Here is a 21,749-nt window from a genome sequence, read left to right on the forward strand (position 1 = left end):
GTGTGTGTGTGTGTGTGTGTGGTCCACTCACAGCCCGTGAAAGACAGATACTCTCGAAGGTCGCCACTGGGACACTTACAGTAACACAGTGTAAACACGCCACTTGCCAATTTCATATCTCTTTCCATGAAGTGGACTTTGCGCTAAGCACGCCGGGAAATGAATTTCTTGCTCCGCTTGGAACACGTCACAGTTTGAACGGTTTGAACCTCCATTTCCTACATTTCCCATCGTCCACCGCGCGGGCAGAGTACATGCGGCTCTCCATGCAGTCGCTGGCTGCAGCGACAAATGAGGTCCTTGAATGACACATCGCCGGGGCAGGCTTGCATGGCTGTCAGCACTCAGGAGTACGGTTTCATCCGGACCTCATCCTGTAACTTCCAACGTATGTATTTTGTGCTTTCTGTTCCTCTGTTTTAGCAGGTTTTACTTCTATGGTGACCACTTATTTCTCTGTCTGCCCGTTAGCCGAGTTAGTCCGCTAGCAGCTAGCTAACGTCAAGCCGTTAGGAGTCAGACAGCAAGGCAAAGTTGGCAGCAGTTCAGAGTCAGGCCTCAGCCCGCCTGCCAGCTTCTAAAAGGAGAAACACTGTCTGCTTTAATGCGATGAAAGGCTCTTTCCACCGCCTCCCTCTGGAAACTAGCCTGCCAACCCGGGGGAACTAACATACGTTAAACAGCGATTTCCTCCCTGTCCTCCAGACACTAGTGGCCAATGTCAATTAGCTTAGGAGAGATGCCAGTGTCAAGCTCGACAGAACAAAAAATTGGACTTCCCGTCAGAACTTCCAAAATAAGACCCTTAATGACGAACATGTGCAGCGTTGTTTTCTGGGTAACACTTTTATTTTGAAGGAAAGTTACGTAAATTCCTTTCTTGTTCTGGTTATCTCTCGCTACTTTGACACAGCTCTTGGCTATAGTTAGCCCTGGCTAGCTGCTAGTAGGAGTGTCAGAAGTTTTGTAACCTTTGTCCACACACGCCTCATTCTTGTTTCCCCGTTACAGCGGAGTGGTAAGAAACTTCAACACTGTGATTTGTCGTTTGATTTCAGCTTGCTGCATAATTCTCACTCGCACCTCTGTTGTTTCAGGCGCTGCATTTATGGTTGTGCAATCATAACACAAGGTATGTCAGGACTTGTCATCTATCTAGTGAATAAGGGGAAGTTGGGCCATGCATGTTTGTTTTGCTCAGTTACTTTCTTCATGAACATCTGAACTGGTGGCTTCAATACTGTTTATCATAGATACAATGTAACTGGTTTTAAAAAAATGTCTTTATAATAATAACTTCACTTGTATAGCACTTTTCTTAAAACAAAGTTTACAAGTTGACAATCATTCAGGTGTCCTCGTATAAATACAGCGATTGAGGCTGTATGGAGTGAGCAGCCAGATCATGCGGGCATCCCTAGAGAGCATCATTAGATATGGAATTACAGCATGGTTTGGCAACCTAACAGTGCAACTGAAAAGCAGGCTTGCCAGCATGCACAAAACGGCCATGAAGGTAATAGGGAAGAAAGAATATGAGCCCATACAGAGCCTGTACGAGTAGGCTTCTCTGAATATGAGCCCATACAGAGCCTGTACGAGTAGGCTTCTCTGAATATGAGCCCATACAGAGCCTGTACGAGTAGGCTTCTCTGAATACGAACCTCTGCCATCAGGAAGAAGACTCTGTGTGCCAAAGTGCAAATCAAACCGCTTGAAGCTATCGTTTGTTCCAGCCTCCATCAAGCTGCTGAACTCTAATGCTTAGTGCAATAGAGCAATGTGCAATAAATACACAAGCACTTTAGCACTTAGCACTTTTCCACTTAAATTCCTACAGTTTCTTTTTAAGCCGTCGTCTTGTCAATGTCAAATGTATAGTCAAATGTCTTTTTTATGTCTTTAAGATGTTTTTATGTGAAGCAACTGTCTAGCATCGGGTCAAACGCTTCTCATGTTTTGTGATGTTTTTTATGTGAAGCAACGGACCGTAGCACTGTGCCCAAGACAGATTTCCCCTCAGGGACAATAAAGTTTACTCTACTAAATAGCTTTGTAATCAAGACAAACAGGACACTGAAACAAGGTTACGTAGAAATTGGTCTTGAGAAGTAATTTATAAAACAAGACTGATTGTACCAGTCCGTGCTCCTCTGGGAGGGCTTTCCAACCTTGAAATCAATTCTGAAACTAACAGGTAACTGGTGAAGTGATGCCAGAATTGGGGTGATGTGAAAAGTAAAGAAATATGTTCAGAAGACGAAGATAATGTCAGCAGTTACGTACGCCGGTGGCTTCAAGTCACAGCTACATGTCTTGTCCTCACACAGCCTGCATTTTAATCTGGATTGGATCTGGAAGTGCCCACATGTCAGAGCTCCATTTGTTTTGTCATAGGGTCATATAAAGTTCACTATGTCACTCAGGTATTATCACCATGAGTTAGGCAAATAGCTATTTCAGATATGTTGCAGGCTGAATTCCTCTAGCAAAAGGAGTAGTAGTTTTATTTCACTATATTTAATTAACTGGAAATTACCCCAGTTATGTAGAAGTAATCACAATTGGAGAATGTGTAATAAGTCTGTGATGCTTATTTATCATGACAAGTTAGGTTTCCAAGGTTTGCTCCCTACACCTGAAACAGGTCAAAAAGTGAATCAGTGAGAGAATGTTATCAGTGCTCAATAAAATTGTATATCAGTGTTTATGTCTTCTTCTGTTATTCCAAACCCAGGGTCTGCGGGTGAAAGTGACAGCAGCAGAAAGGAGGAGAGGGGGAGGAGAAGAGGAAGATGATGCAGCGCGTCCTATCCCACACGACATGGCGGCGGGGGGCGGCGGTGCGCTCGGTGCTGATCGGCGTCGCCGTCCCCGAGCCCCCGGCGGCAGCGTTTTGTTGCTGCGTCCTCCGCCTGGCCCCGCCCCCGCCCGCGGGCCAGCGCTGGCTCTCCACCTCGGCCTGCAGCAAGGCGGCGCAAAATCCCAAACCGCATCGGGAACAGCAGCCGCCGGAGGAGGAGCCGCAGCCGGGCGCCGTTCCTCACACCCAGATCGAGACCCAGAGCCGTAAAGCGGAAGTCGGGGACGGTGACGCCGCGGAGCTGGACCCCCTGCAGGACAAGTCTATCGGTCTGGCCCAGAGGTTTAAGAAGATGTTCAAACAGTACGGGAAGGTGATGATCCCTGTGCATCTTGTGACGTCCTCCCTCTGGTTCGGAACGTTCTACTATGCTGCTATGAAGTGAGTCTTGTTGTGTTTCTTTCCATTTCACCTCCTGCTATTCATAGTATTCCCATGATGCCACATGCATTTCCTACCAATAGAGAGCCTAAGTCCCTCCCCTTCCTGTGGACCACCATGGGACCTTATTTCGGAAAAAATATGTACGGTAGTCAACGGCAAGAGACAAATAATTGTTTGATCCCGTTTGAAGTGCCATGAATTCCACATATGATGTTTTGTCAATTTAAAAGATAATTTTGCAAGTCAAGAAAGTGGCAGTGGTAAAACTGTTGAAGTATAAGACTGTGACAATACGTAATTAGAAAGACGACACACCCAAAAGTCACATAAGTGGGTGTGTAACTTTCTCTCTCCACAAGCTGCCCAGAGCCGCTGAAGCTCAGTCCCTCTCAGACAGCAGCAGTATTATACACAACCTGGAAGGTACACAGTAAGAACGGATTTAAACTGGTTTAGGATAGTTTTAGTACAGTGGGGGATAACATTAATGCCATGCCTGTGTGTTTCGTATGTTTCGTTCCATGTTGGTGTTGGTGACGTATATTGTGCGAGACGAGAGATGTAGTTCACTGAGCGGTTTCACACAAAACTAAACGTTACTTTACTGTTTTACGACAAACTGCGACTTTCTTGACTTGCAAAATTAGCTTTTAAATTGACAAAACATCATATGTGTAATTCATGGCACAATTCAAACGGGATCAGACAATTATTTGTCTCTCGCTGTTGACTACCGTACATATTTTTTCCAAAATAACGTCCCATGGGGGACAGCGGAAGGGGAGGGACTTAGTCTCTCTATATCATGCATTACTATATACACAGTTCATTGGCTGTGGCTGTTATTTGATTATAATCACCTGTTATTTTATTACAACCACCTGGTATTTTCCTACCAAGATGGCCGTGTGCTGATGTAACAGAATACTATGAATATAGCAGATGCAGTGTTTTTTTGTTTTTTTTGTATGTGATGATACCCTTGTGGCTCAAGGACTTGTTAACTTACATCCTGTGTGTTGCTAATTCAATTAGACAAACTGTTAGAGAGTTTGTTGCTTTGTCTGTACAGACTTTTTTGCTTTAATATATTTTTTCTCTAATTGTTTTAAATTCATTTTGAGTTTTCTTTTGATCCCAAAAGTCAAGGGACAGTCACAGCAAAGTTAGTAAGAGTCAGTCTGATGCAATGCAGTGTCACAGCCTTACCAGTCACTTCGCTGCATAAGTAGAAAACAAACAGAGAATATATTGTGTGTGTTTTTTACCAGCCAGTTTGAACCTTCCTCTTGTTTTGTGTTGCCCTCAGGGGGGTGAATGTAGTGCCGTTCCTGGAGCTGATGGGTCTTCCAGAGTCTGTCGTTGGCCTTTTGAGAGACTCTTCCAGCGGCTACGCCCTCACTGCCTATGCCATGTACAAGGTAATTTAATCCGGTCTTTATTTTAGCATTTCAACATTTCTGCTCAGTTTACTCCTTGGTCTGGGCCTAAACGTTTTGCCAAGAAAATATCCAGCTGTCAGATTTCTCTAAGTTTGAAGCATCTTTTTGTTGCCTGATGCTCACCTGAATTTGCAGTTGTTTCACTTCCTTAGTCACCATACATTTTAAAAAGTAGGTATAGCTAACAAGCGACTCACAGGTGCTGGATCCAGGCATTCAGTTTGCAGCGTTGACCAACCAGTGTCTTTTCCCTGGTCTTTGTTTCCACCCAGATTGCGACCCCTGCCAGATACACTGTGACTCTGGGCGCCACGTCGCTATCTGTCCAGTATCTCCGCAAGCACGGCTACTTCTCCACACCGCCGCCGGTTAAAGACTACTTCCAGGACAAAATGGAGGAAACCAAGGAGAAACTGACAGAAAAAATGGAGGAGACAAAGGAGCGGTTTTCTGAGAAAATGGAGGAAACCAAAGAACTGCTCTCGGAGAGGATGGAGGAAACGAAAGAGCGCATCTCTGAGAAAATGGAGGAGACGAAGGACAAGCTCTCCGAGAAACTGCAGGAAACCAAAGAGAAAGTCTCTGAGCGAAAAGCATTTTTCAGAAAGAAGAGCGATTAGCGAGTCGTGTTTACAGGTGCCCACTCTGAATAAATGAACCTTTTAAGGTCTCGACAAGTAATGAATGGGTCCGGGGCAGGTAACAGACGGCCTTTCTGAATCGGTTTCGAAAGAGGAGAGAGATTGCACTATCCTTGTCCTGAAATTTCACCTAAACGCATCTCAGTTATCACTTATTGTCTATTTCAGTGTCAAATACCATCCCTAATTGTCCAAACCCTACCACCATGCACTCTTAAGTGTAGACCAGACAGCAGCTTAACAGACTCCTGGCAATGCAACATTCTGGCTCAGTCATCCTAGACAGGCTCAAACGATCTGGATTTTAACTCTTTGTGACCCGGATGTGATCAACTCTATGTAGGTTGTCTATTTAGGGAGAAGCTATGTTGAATCTGTTGTTTTTCTTTCACAGACATCCATGAAAAGATCTGGACTCCGATGGGTCGAAAAGCAAATCTGTTCGCTTGTGTAAAAACTGCAGCCCTAGAAACTGCATGCAAGAGAAGGGTGCTGATCCTTTAGGTGGTTAAGAAAATAAAACTTGAAGTTCACAGTTACCTGTGTGTACTAGTCCATCAAAGCCTTTCTGAAGGCTGGGTATCACCTTGTGTCTTTTATAATGTCGGGAGAAAGAAATTCAGTTTTTTCTAATGTATTTTTATCTGATAGCCAAAGCTAATATATTGCATTATTTTTGTGTCTGTACCTCCTAATGTATTGACTGAAAATTGTGCATAAATTGAGGTGTGACAAAGTGAGATTGTTTGAAAGCTGCTCTAGGCGTGGAAATAGTCAATCATCATGTCAGTTTACATGTAATGAGTCATCCGTCATACATGTAAACATGCATCGGTATGTGTAAACATTAGACACATCATGTAATACATTTAAATGATTATCACCAGATTCAAATAGTGTGGAAATCTAGCTGAAATTTGCCAGCTGTCCTCTCCTTGGTACTGGTAAAGACAGCAACAAATGTTGCTGTCTGAAGTTCAAATAGATGTCTGGTTAAATCCACGACTCAATAAAGCAAAAGGCTAATCATCTAAATACTTGTGCTGTATTCTCAAAGATGTTATTTTTAAATCCTAACCCAGGGAAATTCATCACAGCAATCCAAGGCTGAATTTTACACAGGAAGGGAAAAACCTGATGTTTAAAACTATGTGGTGCAGAACTGTGTAGGAAAGCATGAGAAGATGTGATACAGAAATCTTAAATTCAGATGTTTTGCGTCTGTACATACAGTCACTGTCGTATGCATCGGCAATGGCTGCCAAGTTTCAAAAGATGGCACCTAGCCCTGCATAGAGCAGTGTAAAATTTTGAGGTCATTAAAGATGGATGCATACTCATGTAGCACAAAAGCACCCGCTACACTGAATGAAATGAATATACATACATATTTAAGGTTCACTTCAAATATTATAACTGATTTCTTTGAGAAACTCACCCTTCAACAGAAGGTTTAGATATCCAGTCTACTTCCTGGTGTTAATGACCTCAACCATACCCAGATTTAATTGAATGCTCTGATTGGTCAACTGTCTGCATAGTTAATGAGGTGCCCTGTGCTATATCAGACATGCTCCATTATGGATTTTCAGTGGGTGCCGAGGTTCCAGCACTGGATGTTTGTTCCCCCAGGACAGACCCATTGGTATGCAGCGGGTGGCACAGTAGGTGCCTTGGTGACTGAAGGAACATGCCACAGGCTTGTGATGCTGTAGGCTCAAATATGGTTTGACATTTGACACTTAGCACACCTCTGTTTGCCGTCAGCCTCCGCTGTGTACCATCCAGTCCGGCTGAAATGCCAAACATGCTGTCATACACTCAGCATGCCTCAGTCTGCCTGCTTCATTCATTATGAATCCTCCCTGATCTGTATGTAAATATGATTTCATGTTGCGGTTATGAGTTGACAAGCCCCCAATGGGAAGTGTGAGCTACGCTGACCTCTGCTGTCCAAACTAATGAACAACTGTTTATACAGTCCGGCTCTCCGGGGGCCCGATTTCCAAAAGCCTTCACATACACCTGTCTGTTCTCCCACAGGGAGCATGACACAGAGGACACAGCAGCGCCGCCGTTCCCAAAATCACTCTGCTGCAAACATGATCTGTGTTGGGTTGTGTGTCGGTGGCTGAAGACGAGCCGAGTGCCAAGATGGCTGTGGGAAACCAGGCGGGGAGAGGTGAAACGCAGGTCAGGGGAGAGGAATGCTCAGCCACCAGATTGTCTGCAAAGTCAATGTTGTTTTCCTCCTCCGTGTCCTTTCCTTAACTTCCTGCATAGATATCAGCTGAGAGGATGAAGGAAAAAAAAAAAGTTTTATAGCCAAGTCTTTAAAAACGTCTTTAATATAGCTGACAAAACAGTCTGTAACCAGGTCATGTTTGTTGATAGAGTTTGTCCATGAAGCAAAATGATACATCAGATCCCTCCTTTACCTTTACCTCAGCGTGTCCAAATTTGACCTAAAGTGAGTCTAACTTTGATTGAGTCTAAAATTGAGTTTTTAAAGGGCAAAGATCAAGCAGCAGAAGTTTCCTGAAAGCCACATGTAAAAGATAAATTTACATCAGGGAGCATTCAGCATTCAATGTTCCCTCCAAGCTGACAGTTTGGTGACCTACAGTATGTGTCATAATTTATCACATTAATCAAATTATAATAATATCTAGTCAGTCATCAGTCATTGTTCCGTTCTGTCCCCAGAAATGTGGTTGATACAAGCAGGTTTGGAAGTTTCTTTTGGCCAATAATATTAGATGCAGGGACTTAAGTGAATTGACATCTGGCTGTAGGGACCTTGCTTTCTCTATTACTATTTGTATGATGAGTCTGTGTAGACACCACAAGTTGCATGTTGAACAAGCTGACTGTCTCCAGAAAGGCCCAGTGATCTGAAACTGTCAGCTACTGTATGATTTCAACATCTGTGGTATTCGTTAGTTCTCTAAGCTCACGCGGCTCGTATTTCCCGAAAACCAGTCTGAGTGAGAAAGGAAGGGGAATGCTTCTTGATGCAATGTGAAACATCTTCAGAAGCACTGCATGTGTACTAGAGAGCGGCTTCCTCCTCCCCGTCTGTGTTCCCTCTCTCTCTTCCTCAAAACCTAAAAAGGAGGTTGACACTCCGGGGCCGACTGGGCGCTGTGAAGCCGCGTCTTCCCTGCTTTGTGTCCCTTTTATCTCTGAGCGGGCTAGATGGGACGGGTGTGTATGCACGATTTGCTCCGCATGGCTATCACCAATCTGGCAGCTTCAAAAAAAAAAAAAAAAAAAAAAAAGGCGACTTTAAAGAAAATGAGGAGGGAAGAGAGGCATAACGCAAACAGTGTTGGGATGGTTCCTCTCCTCCCGGCGTTTTTTCAGCAGGAAGTTCATGGGGAGGACAGAGGGGGGGGTGGGTGGGGGCCAGTACCCCCCCTCCCCCACAATCCCTCTGCACTTGTAAGTGAGGCTAAGTGCTTTGAACATTAGGTTTGTTTCACCCCACTGTGAATGTTATGACAAGTTGCCAGATGGGGTCTCTCTATAAATAAACCGGTCTTGCCGCTGAAATATACAGTAACTTATGTTTTATGCATTTCATTACTTTATAGGGCTGAATGAGTCATTTGCTCCTGGCTCAAGAGGATCCAGGCCAAAAACTCCACACACACACAAACACACGCACACACACACACAAAGTTCAGCTTAAGCTAAACTCAGATGGGAGGAGGCAAGGCAAAAAAATTGTTAATGTAACCCCTCGTCCGACCTTTTCAGTGCTGCTTAGACATGGAAAAGAAATCATCAGGTTGAGAAGAAAAACTTTACATTTTTTATAATGCATCATACTGAAAGCTCACCAGAGACTGCACTTCCTCTGACAGTTAAAAAAAAAAATTGGCCGTCAATCAGGAAGCTATGATGCACGTTCTTAAGTGTTTTCATCTTCCGGTGCGGTGGCTCAGGACTGGAGGCTGTTGGAAAGCAAATTCCTGACAAGCTGCTTGATACAGAAATAAACGATTGAATCTTGAATTTTCTTTCCCGCTGTAAATCAGAGCAGGTTCTGTGTTTAGTTCCTACGTTCTTGGTTTAGTTGCAGCCCATTAAACGGCTCAGAATGATCATGTTGGTGCATCGTGCCTCGACCTGCATCACCAAGCAGCCGGGAAACCAGGCTAACTAGTCTGAGAAGTTGCTGATCTGCCCCAAAAATCTCCCTCACATCATATTTGGCTGCATCAGTAAGTCAGTGGAACGAGATCAGATAAAGAGCTGAGTGGCAGCACTAAGGCGCTGCCAAGCTCGAATCAACTATTCATATTAGAAAACCCCATTATCTATAACAGTAAGGGGAAAAAAAACACAATACAGGGAAAAGACCAAAGTAATCACTTTTAAAGTTTTATTCATTACGCTGCAGTTTGACTACAGCATAAGTACAAGCATAAAATCTTTGACTACAACAGCACTTAGAGCAACATTTTTTGATTTTTTTTCTTCTTTTCTGTAAAAGTATTGCAATAACAGACCTTAGGCCTAAAACCTATTACATCACAATTGCTTAAATAAAAAGAGGCAAAAATACACAACAATTTTACCTCCGTGTGTTTAGATATATATACTGTATATGTATTGTATGTATACAGTCATATATATTTGAGCACAGAGGGGGGGAGGGGGGAACGAGAAGGATTCATTTTGTAAATAAAGCAAACCGATGTTACAAAACCCATGATGGAAGCAGTCCTATGGTAACTGTCAAGACAGAGAGAATACCAAACTGTTGAGACGTTATCATTGTTATTATTATCATCATTATTATTAAAATCTGGAACGATAAAAACAGCTACTTGTTGTCAGCAGTTGAGTACAGACTTCTGATAAGTGGAAAGAGGGAGCGCGCTGCAGGGGAAAATAAAATAAAATCAGTCTGAGCCCAAGTTAGTTCTTCAAGCTAGTGCAGGAAACATAAAAAAAAAAAAGGTCTAATAAGAAGGAGAGCCGGTCGGCGCTCCAGCCAGAGTTACAATAGAGACCTCTCCAAATAAAAACTACACAACTGCCACTTATTTGGTGCTTTGAAGAAAATGGCGCGTTGCTATGTACATCGTCTATAGATAAGAATGAACATGCTCTGCGGTTATTGTACAGTGGAGTTATTTTTAGTACATACTGTAAATAAATGACTGCAGATTAAACATGACTTTTGTTCCAATATACTGTGCCACATATAACATTGTAATGTATAAAATAAAAAAGAATAGAGAAAAGTTAAATGACAAGTTTGTTTAACGGCATTATTCATCATTCACCTCCACTCATTTCACCTTTTCACGCTGGTGCAACTCTCCAATCTTGACAAAAGGGAATGACCGTTTTCCTTTGATATTTCAGACTTTTTCCCATTCAACAACACTTTGCAATACTTAATTCTTCTTCTTCTTCTTCATCTTTACTGTAGCTGAAATGTTTTAACACAACCAAAGCGTAATATCTTCAGCCAGATTTATAGCGATGGTGAGTGTGCTCAATATTTTACTGTAAAGTATCGTTATTCTGAGTGTTATATTTTGGCAGATATACAAAACTACTGCTGAAATAAACTAAAATATTGTAAGATCAATGAATATAGATGCATTCTTCCATTTTAGGAACTGGCGACGGTTCACATGTGCAGTGGTCATATGATGCCTCTCCCAACACAACAAGGTTCTGCTTTTGTTCACCGACTTACAAAGCGAGTTGAATTGAAAACTGGGAGCTTTTGGGGAGAAATTCCCCAGCTGAAGTTGTGGCGTAAAGGCCGTTCCAACTGACGTGTATGAAATATGTTTTCTTGAAAGAGCTGTGTAATATAACTATATACGTGTTAGCTGACTGTGGTCAAAACAATACCGGCCAGTACCCAAGTGATGGCAAGCACTATGAAACGTTGTTCTTAGAAGAGGAATCCAATAAAGAATGATATTATCATTTTCATAATTTTTCAACAACTTCCTTAATCCAGAGGTTATTTCATCCTTATCATAACAGACTATTATTTATAGCAAAATATTATAAGTAGTAATTTGTATTTGTGTTGCAACCATATTTCTAAGCATACTTTGCAAACCATGTTTTCTCATTTAAAAAAAAGACAAAGCACATTTTTACTGTAGGCATTTACAAATTTGATGCTGCCTTCTTAAAATTCTTATATTGTCTATACATTATATTACATTATTCACAACATTTTTTTGTGGTTTCTACCCATTGGGTAGGATATGTGCATAATATATTCAAGTTATATACAGCACCTTACAAACAAACATAAAGAAAGACAGACTACTGAAAAAAGCACCGTTGGAAGTGAGGCACAACGAAGGTGGGAGCTTTTGAGTGCAAGTGGGTTCCTATGTCTGCTCCACACGGGTCAAATTACCGGTCAAAACGGCTTCGGTTGCTTTACCGGGAGCGCCTGCTCCCATCTGGCACAATGGAGCCCATTGGCTCTTTTCTACCGGTTTACCGGTTGCGACCATAATTCTAAGCTAAGGTCGACAAATTTACAATGTTGAGTCACAGTTTGCAGAGAGGCAGCCAATGGTTTTCTGACATGGAATCAGGCGTCCCCACAGGAGCCGGCAGAGTCCAAAAACCATCCGACAGTTGCCAAACCTCTGTGTTTTTTCAAGGGAACTGTATAGTTTTGTGGTTTTATCTAGACCTTGACTTAAACATGACTGATTCGGTCTTCTCCACAGCAGGACCACTATTATATATAATTAAGAGCTGGATGAAAAAAGCCTGTAGCTCTTGGAGACTGGGACCAGATTCCCAAAAGCATCATGTTAGCACTGTAAAGTTTGTCCACTGGCTTACAAAGGGACAGAGCTGATCGAGTTGGTTCAGTTGTATGATATTTTTGGGCTGTGAAACCGTTCCATTCTGCCAGACGGTCGCTCGACCCGAGATGAAGCATCTGTAAGGATTCCAAGCAGCAATTTGACTGAGGTGTGGTCTGCTCAAACATGAACATTAGGCACCTTATTTACTCACATAATAGTAACATGCAAACCTCCTTGTAGAAAACATAAAATTCATCTTTATATCCTCCATTTACAAGCTATGACCGCGCAGACAGAACAAGCCGAGAAAACAGAAGAAAGAAGGAAGAAAAGAAAGAGGAAAGAAATGCGGATTTGAAGCGGGTTCTTACAGTCAAAGGCGTAAGTGTTGGGTCAGTAAGGTAACGTTATTCTTTATGGCCGCTGACTCATCTAGTAAAATGGGTCTAACATAAAATGAAAATGTTGCAAAGGAACCATTTTTGATTATGGGTCTTAATATGCCTCCAGTGTTCAGTACATTAAAATAAAAACACGAGTAACAAAACAAGACCAACTTTTGCCTCAATACTTGTGCTTTTGACTGCAGATGAGAAGATTTCTATGCATCTATCCTTCTATTTTTCTATCAGTTGAAGGGACAGGATGGACAGAAGGAAAAGCGGACTGGGGACACAAGAAGCAGCAGTAGCAACAATAGTAGCAGCAGCGGCGGTAGCAGCAGCGATGTAGTAACACACACACACACAAACACACACACACACACGACCGTAGAGCCAGATGGACACACTGACCAGAAACACACACCTGGGATACATGCATACGTTCGTACATACATACAGCATTACACACACTGATACTAAAAGAATTGGAAGGCTTTCATTCTGAACTTCTAAGAAACAAACTCAAACTGACAGAAACTTTTTTTCCCCCATCATCATGACATCATCCTGCTGTCCACTACCTCTAGTTCTCCATCTTGACTATTGACGGGAACTGTTCCAGGTGGCCTTCGCGGTGTGACGGCGTTAAACCTGGAATTCAGCTTCACATCATGGAGGGTGTACTGGGAACTTAAGGCCTCTCTGCTGCGTCAGCATGATGTGACACTTAGAGTATATTCCTCAAAGCTGCACTGGGCGACTTCACACTTTGGCGGCACCCAGTGGCAGCGGGAGATAACGGTTCAAATTTGGGGAAGTTTAAAGGTAACTTCATTACCCAGAAATCGTGTATCGTTACGACAGTAAACTGCTGCAGTAAAACTAAATGTCTTCTTCTATGCGTGTGTGATGGGGGTGGAGGTGGTGAAGAGGTTCAGCCATCGTTGGTGAGTCCAGCTTTCTCTGGACGGAGCGCTTGCTCTCAGACAGTTTGTATTTCACTCTTAAGTTCTATTTCCCACCAGTGTCCATACCAAACACCAGAATTTCATTTGGGCAAATAGGGTGAATCTATGGCGTCTCAATTAGAGAGGATGGGATGCTCTTTTCTTCTCTACTGCAGCCCCACTTAGTGATTTAGGCTGAGAAGACAGGTGTATTTTTATATAAAAGTCTGGCCTTGTGCAGCTTTAATGCAACTTGTGATGTGGATTGTGGCAATGAAAGCCTAATTGATGATGTGTTAATATGGACAGAGCAAAATAACTAACATGTCCTTCAATCTCAAAACTCGTACAATGCAGTAAGCTAATAATTCACTCAGCTACACACACACACACACATACACACACAATGCTCCTGCAGGAACATTAAGTGCTTTTCCGTGTTGGTAAAAGGTCTGACTCATACACACAAACACAAATGTGCACACACACAAACACGGGGAGGAGAGGACTGCACTAGCACATTGCCAAACAAGGGCTCCACTCCAGTCTCCACTTTAAAGGGCTTGGCGGACTCTGCATCGTTTGAACGCACTTTTTCTGCACACGGATGGAAGGAGGGATGATGGAGAGACAGCTGGTAAACACTGTTAGAAAGCTGGGCGGGGGGGCGGGGCACTGGCTTCAAACGCAAACAAGAGAGAGAGAGACAGACAGAGAAAGCGCAAGAGCAGAGGAGAAGGCAACGATGAGCAGAGAAAAAGGCTAGATTTTCAAAAAGGTTTTTACAAAAAGGACCCTCCCATAGCCCTTGACTTCGACCACAGACAGTTTCATTAAAACCTGATTACTGTGCTGGCGGATGCAGACAGGAATCTTCACTTTGTGTTGTCTCGTTTTTGTGGCTTTAAGAACGTGAAGACGGAGAGCTGAGCCTTCTTTTGTTTTGTGTTTTTTTTTTTTTCCTTCGTTGTCATGGCGGTGGATTTTAGTTTAATGTGACTGTTGGCAGAATGCACTGTGCATGTATAGATGAAGGGTTTGAGGAGAGGAGGGAGTAACAGGAGAGGGAGAGATCAATGCAGGGAACATAGGAACTGTTAGGAGGTTGGGACAGAGTTGAGAGGAGAAGGATCTGCTGTAACCAGGCTGCTGGATGGACAATTAGATATGTTATCTTTCTGTATTGGAGTCGTATCCCACCCCATATTATTCTTGGACAAGTCCACCTCACAAACTAGATACTGAAAATAAATTAAATTATTTAGGCGTATGTTTTAACGATTTAAGATACACATTCATTCAAGGCTGTGGTTAACTCACTATGTGGCTCCACCAACTAGCACACCAGATTTCCCAAAGGAAATTGTTCATATCAAGCACTTCTTTGTTCCCTCTGTTGACCTACACTCTCCTTCAACTGTTAAGTCTCATTTTAGCATTTGAGCTTTGTCTGGAAAAAGATGAACTCTCTCATCTATGTGAGAGAGTGAAAGACCTACTCTGGTTTGGGAAACCCATCCCCAACCGGTGTCAAATATTGTAAGAAACTACCAGAGGAAGTAAGAAATGGTTCATCCACCCAGCGGCTGGTTAGGAAGCAGACTTCTTTCCCAGTAGGCTGAAGTGTACACAGACGTGAAGGAGTACAAGGTTATTCTCTTACTAAGTCTCACTGTGCCTGTGGTGTAAGCAGACAGGGATGTCGTAGGCTGGGTACGAGTATTTCTTGCGGTTTCAAAAAAGGAAGGACATAAGCTTATAATACTTTTTGCTCCCAACTGTTCAAACAACTTTGGAGCCAAAGTTCAGTCAGTCAGTCCATTCATGAAAAGGACAAAAAAATAAGAAAACAACAACACATCATCATCATCATTATCATCACATACGTAGAGCATCATTTCCCTCTTCTCTTTTACGACAAATAGATAGTGCAACTTTTAGATAACTTTTCTTTTTTTGTGTTTGTGTTTGTTTTGAATGTTAGACAAGTCATTTTTCCCCCTTTGTTTTGCTTCCTCGTGAACCTTGGCACTAAGATTTGGATTTGTGAGTCTCTTGTTTGTTGTGTTCGCTAGTCCTCGATTCTCAGTTCTCGCTTGTGCACAGATCCCGGTCCGAAAGAAATGAAAAGAAATATCCTCGATCCCAGAGACGGAGGCGTCCCAGGGGGCAAAAAGCAAATAATTTCAATCTGTGCTAGCATTGTATTTTTTCTCATATGAAGGAAAGATAAAAAAAAAAGAAAGACAGCTACAAAGCTGGAAAAACCCTCTCCACGCAGTGCATACATCTTGCCCCAGCAGTGCTAGCTATTTGAATTAACAATAACAGAAAGAAACAGGAGAAAGAAGTTAAACGGTTGGTTCCTCTCTTTCCTTGTTTTGTTGTAGCTAAGGTTGATATTCATTTGTGCATGGGAGTGTGGAGAGAGGAGAGGAGAGAGAGAAATAGACAGATACAGCGAGAGAGAGAGAGAGAGAGAGAGAGAGAGAGAGAACGACAGAGAGACCACTCCTTATAGGTGATCAGTGAAAAGAGGGGTGAGGAGGAGAGACACAGTACTCAAGTCTGGGGTGGGCGGCCTCCGCAGAAACAGCTCGGCCTCCCCCCCTCTTTCCTCACACCAGGTCCTCCGGTTGGCCGTCCTTGGCCTTGGCAGGTACTATTGTGCTTTCTGATTGGCTCTGCTGCTGGATCGTCCTGCTCCCCGGCCCCCCCGGCCCCCCCGCCCTCTGGTTATTGCTGTGCTGGTGTAGAAAGAACGCCGAGCCGGGGTAGTGGCCCATCACCTCGCTGTACGCCGGCGGGGGGCCCTCCATGCGCCCGTGGCTACTGGAGTTCGCCGCGCTGATGCCCGAGTTACTGCTGGGCGGCCTGGGGCCTCCTCCTCCGCCTCCTCCTCCCACTACGCCTCCCCCTCCCACTCCTCCTCCTCCCACGCCCCCGCCTCCTCCCATGTCGATCAAGTCACTGTCGTAGATGGTCCGGTTGGGCGGGGCCCTCACCGACTCGCGGTTGAGCTCCATCTGCTGCTCGGGGTCGCGGAGCTGCAGGGTGCAGGGTCCCTGGTAAGGGGGGGGCTCCTCGCCATCCGACAGCGAGATGGTGGGCGGCAGGTCGATCTGGTGCTGCAGGTAGGGATAGGTGGGCTGGAAGCGGCTGAACCGGTCGCGCTGCATGAAGGAGGGAGCCGTGAAGCGCTCCCTGGCCTGGGGAGCGTACAATACCTGGAGAGAGAGAGGAGGGAGCAGGACAGAAGATGGGAGGAGGGAGCAGGACAGAAGATGGGAGAAAGGGAGGAGGGGGAGGGAGGAAGAGAGGGCGGGAAGAGGAGGAGGAGAGGGAGGGAAGGAGCGAGGAAGTGAAAATGAGGAAGGAGGATGAGAGGGAGAAGGAGGGAGTAAGGGAAGAGGAGGAGTGAGAGAGTAGGGAGAGAAGGAGGGAGGAGAAGGAGGGATAAGGATGGAGGTGAAAGGGAGGGAGAGAGAAAGGAGGAGAAGAGAAATAAGGATGACAGAGATGGTTAGGTTATGGCAGCTGGTCAACATCAACAATATTGGCCACATTCAGCTGGCAAAACTTTGACTTGTCATGTCAGATATTAAAATGACAAAGGAGCAACAAAACATGGTAAATTATTGGATTATTGTACAGAAACAAACACTGCTCTTTATTGTCATACTAATGCGGAAGGTGCTGTATAGCAGGTCATGGTTTGACTCAATTAGAGATGGCTCATTTTTCTAAGTGTAACCGAATTCAATGTAAATATTCAGTCAGGGTCAGATGAATGATGGGCCTATTGACGGCAACAGTGCCAGCCGTGTCAAAACTGTTCTACAATTAGTTACTGGCAAATTACACTGTAATTATGGTAAAAGGGAGCTGTGATCCAAAGTGTTAACAGTACTTCCCAGCGCTGCTTCTTGTCTGCCCCCTAAAACGCCACAACATTCAACACATCGGCTTGTTCCTGGAGCCTTTGTCAAAGCTCTTCCCCTCAATTAGCTCTTCAGACTGTGACCGTGTGATTCATTTCTTCTTTTCTCACATTTCTGTCCATTTCAACACTTTTCTATTGCGGGGAGTCATTATCAGAGGAAACCGATTTCAATTAGTGGCTGTGGCTCTAATAGTCGACCCCCACTGACAAGACAGTCTGGATGAAGAGAACAACAGACTGGAAACAAACTGCAGGGGGGGGGGAGGCGCAGAGGATCAGATCAGGGCAACTGAGATCGAGAGAGAGAGAGAGAGAGAGAGAGAGAGAGAGAGAGAGAGAGAAAGGAAGAGTGGAACCAAGAGGATTAAAGAAAGGCTGCAGAGATAAGGAGAGGGAAAGGGAGAGAGACCTAGAAAAATGGAGAGAAAGGGAGAGGAAGAGAGAGCTATGGAGGTAAAGAGAGCGAGAGAAAGGAAGAGAGATGGAGAGAGGAAGAGGGAGAGCTAGAAAGATAAACACAGGGAGAGAAAGAAAGAGAAAGGGGAGGAAGAGAGAGCTGTGGAGCTTGAGAGAGGGAGAGAGAGAAAGCGCTAAAGAGATAAAGAGGAAGAGAGACAGAGAGAGAGCTGTAGAGCTTGAGAGAGAGAGAGAGAGGGAGAGGAAGAGAAAAGGTGTATGGCTGATAGAGGGGAGCAGAGCAGAGCAGGGCAGCTCTCAGACGGCTGTCTAGACAGTGTCAGGGGAGGTGTTGCTGATTAATGACGCACCAAAAACCATCCACCCCCCCACCACACACACACACACACACACACACACACACACACACACACACACACACCCTCCCTCCCCTGCATCTATCAGCCACCCACACTCATTCGCTGTGTCTCCCTCTGTGTTTGTCTCTCCGAGGCCTTTTCCTTTTTTTCCCAGGCCTCTCAGGGCGGTTTAACGTTGCCACTGTTCCTCCATCCCACCATCCTCTTCTACCTCTCTCTCTCTCTCTCTCTCTCTGACTACCCTTCACCTGCCTTCCTTTCTGTCCTGTCTCTGTTCACCCCACTGTTGGTTTTTCTCCCTTCTTCAGGCATTTAGCTGACGCTCTTCTCCAGAGCGCCAATTCCTGCATCATCAAATATTTACAAGCAACCAAAAATAAAGGAGCGCAAAGGTCAGGGTCTTAGTGCCCTGAAATTCCTGTGACCATAGAATGTTCATGTACAAATGAGAACTAGGAAAAGAAAGAAAAAGTAAGAAATAGAGAAGAACTAAGGACACAGAGCAAGTAGGGGAAATCACTCAGTGGGTAGAGGTCTCCTTTCTCTGTTATTTTCATTCATTTCTTTCCTTTTTACCTGCCATCTCCATAGCCATTACTTTTTCTCTACACCTGCTCTCAACGTCTCTAAAAACTGCTACATGCGGCATTTTATCATCAATACACTGAAGAGCCCGTCTGTTAGAGCCCTGCTCTGCCTGCCCCCGCACAGTGAAGATGGAAGGCCGGGATGAGAGGTTGACAGGGGGTCAAGACGGCGGTGGTCTTACCTCCGAGGCACCCTGTCGAGAGCCGCTGTCCGAAGGCCACAGACACCCATCCTACACACCGAGACAGGGAGGGACAAACCGGAAGGTTCAGATTTATGGGTTAGCTTCCAGGATGGTTGGAAGATTTTTATATACCTGTCTGAAACTTAAAAGTAAGGTTTACGGTTAAGCTTTACTGAAATTTTCTAGTGTATTAGTAGCATATTATAGTATACTGACATTTTACACAGCATTATCAATGGTGGATTCAAGTGTAGATTCAATTCTACTGAGAGCGTCACCTTAAAAAATCAACAACAATCATTACTGCTGCAGTTATGTCTGAAAGAATGAGACTAATCACAGTAGTTATGGATAATCTGGGCTGATGTTTGAGGTGCGATGTTAAAGTGAGACCAATAAAAGTGACAATGCAGATTTTCCTCCTAAACACAAAGGATGGGGAGAAAAAAAACACCAAAAAAGAACTTAACTAAGAAACAAAAGATGAAACAAAAATGCTGAGAAAAGCCTGATGGCTTCAAACCAAAATCCTGCCCTGTTAGAACGGGGGATAACAAAAGGCAGACAGCTCCCATATTAAAAATAGGCAGGATAAAAGCCGCAACAAAGAAACAGGACTATCAAATAATTGCTGTTTTCCTTCGTCTACGTTTGACTTCAGGATCTTTTCTCAGACGGCACAGTCAAAAACATTTAGTGACAACAACAAAAAACAAGCAGAAAAAGGGGGGACAAACAGGCATAATTTCTTATTATTTACGGGTCTGTTTGGTGCAAAGGCTGTTGGCTATCCTTCCTCGTTGCACTTTCTGTGCTGCTGGGCATCACCAGCTTGTTGCTTTGTTATATTACATTTACGGCATTCTTGCTTTGTCTGCTTTTGTTTGCATAATTATTGTTTTGATTGGACTGCGCACAGTGGAGAGTGGCAGGCAAGATGAGAGAGCGAGAGACCAGATGAGAGGTTATTAGCTGAATGTAATGTTAAATAATCTGTAATAGCCCGACCAGGCTGACAAGAGCCGCCGTCTCTCTTTATGTCTTCAGAAACTGGACGACAAGCAGAGCATCCAACTGCTCTTGGATAAAAACGGTCATTTCTGATTCTGTGTGTGTGTGTGTATGTGTGTAAAAGTCTGTGTGCATCACATACCCGAGTCCATTTGAGTGAGTGCCATTTTGGCTGAATTTGCATATGTGCAAAGGGATGTGCTTATGTTTACGTGTGTGTTTGCCTCTGTGTGACGACTTGTTTGTATGGGGGCAGAGCCGCTGCTGTCTAGACGGAACTGTGGTGAATTAAACATCAAGGTCCTGCCAGAGTCTGGCTCTGAAGAAACCAATTCAACAAGTTCACCTAGCAGACTGGAGCGAGGCTGCTACCTCGCTGAAACTGGGACAGAGACTCCGACTGGGATAAAAGGCTTCATTTAGCTCAATGGAGCTTTACTGGGAAACAACTTACTAACTAACTACGTCTGTCCTGCTTCAGAAATAAAGACACGTACTGTCACTGTCACAACGGAGGGACAGTCAGTGAGAACAGATGTATGGACACACACACAGAAACACACAGACACACAATTGTACTCTTTATCGCTCTCTCTCAGACAGTAACACACATACACACACATGCACAAACTTACACTCTTTTTCACTCTTTATCACTTCAGTTGCTAGATGAATAGTACTGCCACAGCATCTAAATACAACTAAATGAAAATAATATCTATTTATCTCTTTCACTCACACACAGTGTGTTACTGACCTGTTGCAGGGCGTGGTCGTGCCTGCGGGCCTGGCTTTGCCTCGTTATGAAGGACCAGGTGGAGAGCTTGTAGTGGTTGAGCAGGCAGATGATCACCACCACCATCACAGTCATCACCACGATGATGATGACGATCTGAACAAACTCCAGTTCAGCTGCAGAAACGGAGAGAAAAGAAGAGAGAAGGCAGATTAGCATTAAACATTTACAGCAGTTTCATCTCCGGAGGCGCCACGGCTCGAGGCGGTGCCGGCAACATGTTGGTGCATTTTATTACTGATGGGATTCAATCAGGGCAACACAATGAAGCAGGTGATAATCTAGGGGGGAAAGGGCAGGGAAATGGGAATGAAATCAAGAAATCAAATCTAGAAATCAACGCAAACTGTGGGAAATGGAAAAAAATACACACATCACTGTTTCAACTCTCTAAAGTACACATCAAAAACATTACAAAGTTCACTTGTACACCAAACAGGATAGGCCTACATGTGTGTTGACAGGGTATCTGCAGGATTCAGAAAGCCAAATTCAATTTAATGCTCCCTAGAATTGAATTTAAGACCAATTTACAAAACAAAATAAAGCTGGCAAAAGCTGCCTATTTCTGACTGAACACAGCTAATGACAGAGTTCTGAAACTATAAATTTGCAATGTTAGAAGAAGGATGACAGGAAATGAATTGTTCAGGGACATGAAGTCCAACTGTGTTTAGTAAAGCAGATGGTATAAAAAAATTTCCACATGTACTAACTCTGTTCTGTGTGGACATCCAGCGCAAATAAACTTGTCATTGTATGGTGACAAAAATAGACCTCTAATAGCTGTATTTAAGACATCTTAACACTTTTGAAGGGCTTAAAGTTTTCAGACTTTTTAAGGACCCACTGATACCCTGCCTGCCCTGACAGCCTGTCTTGACATGTATTCACCAGCAGGGGGTAGCACAGGTCAAACTCCCAGTCAACTAGTCACATCGTGTGTGCGTGCGTGTGTGTGTGTGTGTGTGTGTGT

General features: G+C 44.0%; 2 protein-coding genes across 2 annotated transcripts in view; one reads left to right on the plus strand and one right to left on the minus strand.

The window, feature by feature from the left end:
• Positions 1–285: 285 nt before the first annotated feature.
• Positions 286–6,486, plus strand: LOC139664370 (uncharacterized protein C18orf19 homolog B-like). Its single transcript, XM_071543173.1, has 5 exons — positions 286–388; positions 1,098–1,132; positions 2,738–3,244; positions 4,557–4,668; positions 4,962–6,486. The coding sequence occupies exons 3-5, from the start codon at positions 2,796–2,798 to the stop codon at positions 5,307–5,309; spliced, it is 909 nt and encodes a 302-aa protein (XP_071399274.1). The 5' UTR covers positions 286–388; positions 1,098–1,132; positions 2,738–2,795; the 3' UTR covers positions 5,310–6,486.
• Positions 6,487–9,766: 3,280 nt separating this feature from the next.
• The window catches only part of LOC139664369 (low-density lipoprotein receptor class A domain-containing protein 4-like), an 83,103-nt gene continuing 71,120 nt past the window's right edge, over positions 9,767–21,749 (minus strand). The window contains exons 2-4 of the mRNA XM_071543172.1: positions 20,735–20,889; positions 18,964–19,014; positions 9,767–16,702 (exon numbers count right to left, since the gene is read on the minus strand). Of these exons, the coding sequence (XP_071399273.1) occupies positions 16,094–16,702; positions 18,964–19,014; positions 20,735–20,848 (774 nt within the window). The 5' untranslated portion in view covers positions 20,849–20,889 and the 3' untranslated portion in view covers positions 9,767–16,093. The remainder of the gene's footprint in view (positions 16,703–18,963; positions 19,015–20,734; positions 20,890–21,749) is intronic.

Source organism: Centroberyx affinis, unplaced genomic scaffold (assembly GCF_046629955.1).
Source record: "Centroberyx affinis isolate AG114_WGS23_722 - 3 ecotype Tasmania unplaced genomic scaffold, CSIRO-AGI_Caff_v1 ptg004249l_1, whole genome shotgun sequence".
In the NCBI taxonomy this organism is placed as follows: Eukaryota; Metazoa; Chordata; class Actinopteri; order Beryciformes; family Berycidae; genus Centroberyx; species Centroberyx affinis.

Excerpts from the sequence above, each read along its gene's own strand:
- LOC139664370 (XM_071543173.1), top strand. The coding sequence starts at position 2,796 with ATGATGCAGCGCGTCCTATCCCACACGACATGGCGGCGGGGGGCGGCG. Across the intron at positions 3,245-4,556 it reads TTCTACTATGCTGCTATGAA|GGGGGTGAATGTAGTGCCGT; the intron begins GTGAGTCTTGTT and ends TGTTGCCCTCAG. Across the intron at positions 4,669-4,961 it reads CTGCCTATGCCATGTACAAG|ATTGCGACCCCTGCCAGATA; the intron begins GTAATTTAATCC and ends GTTTCCACCCAG.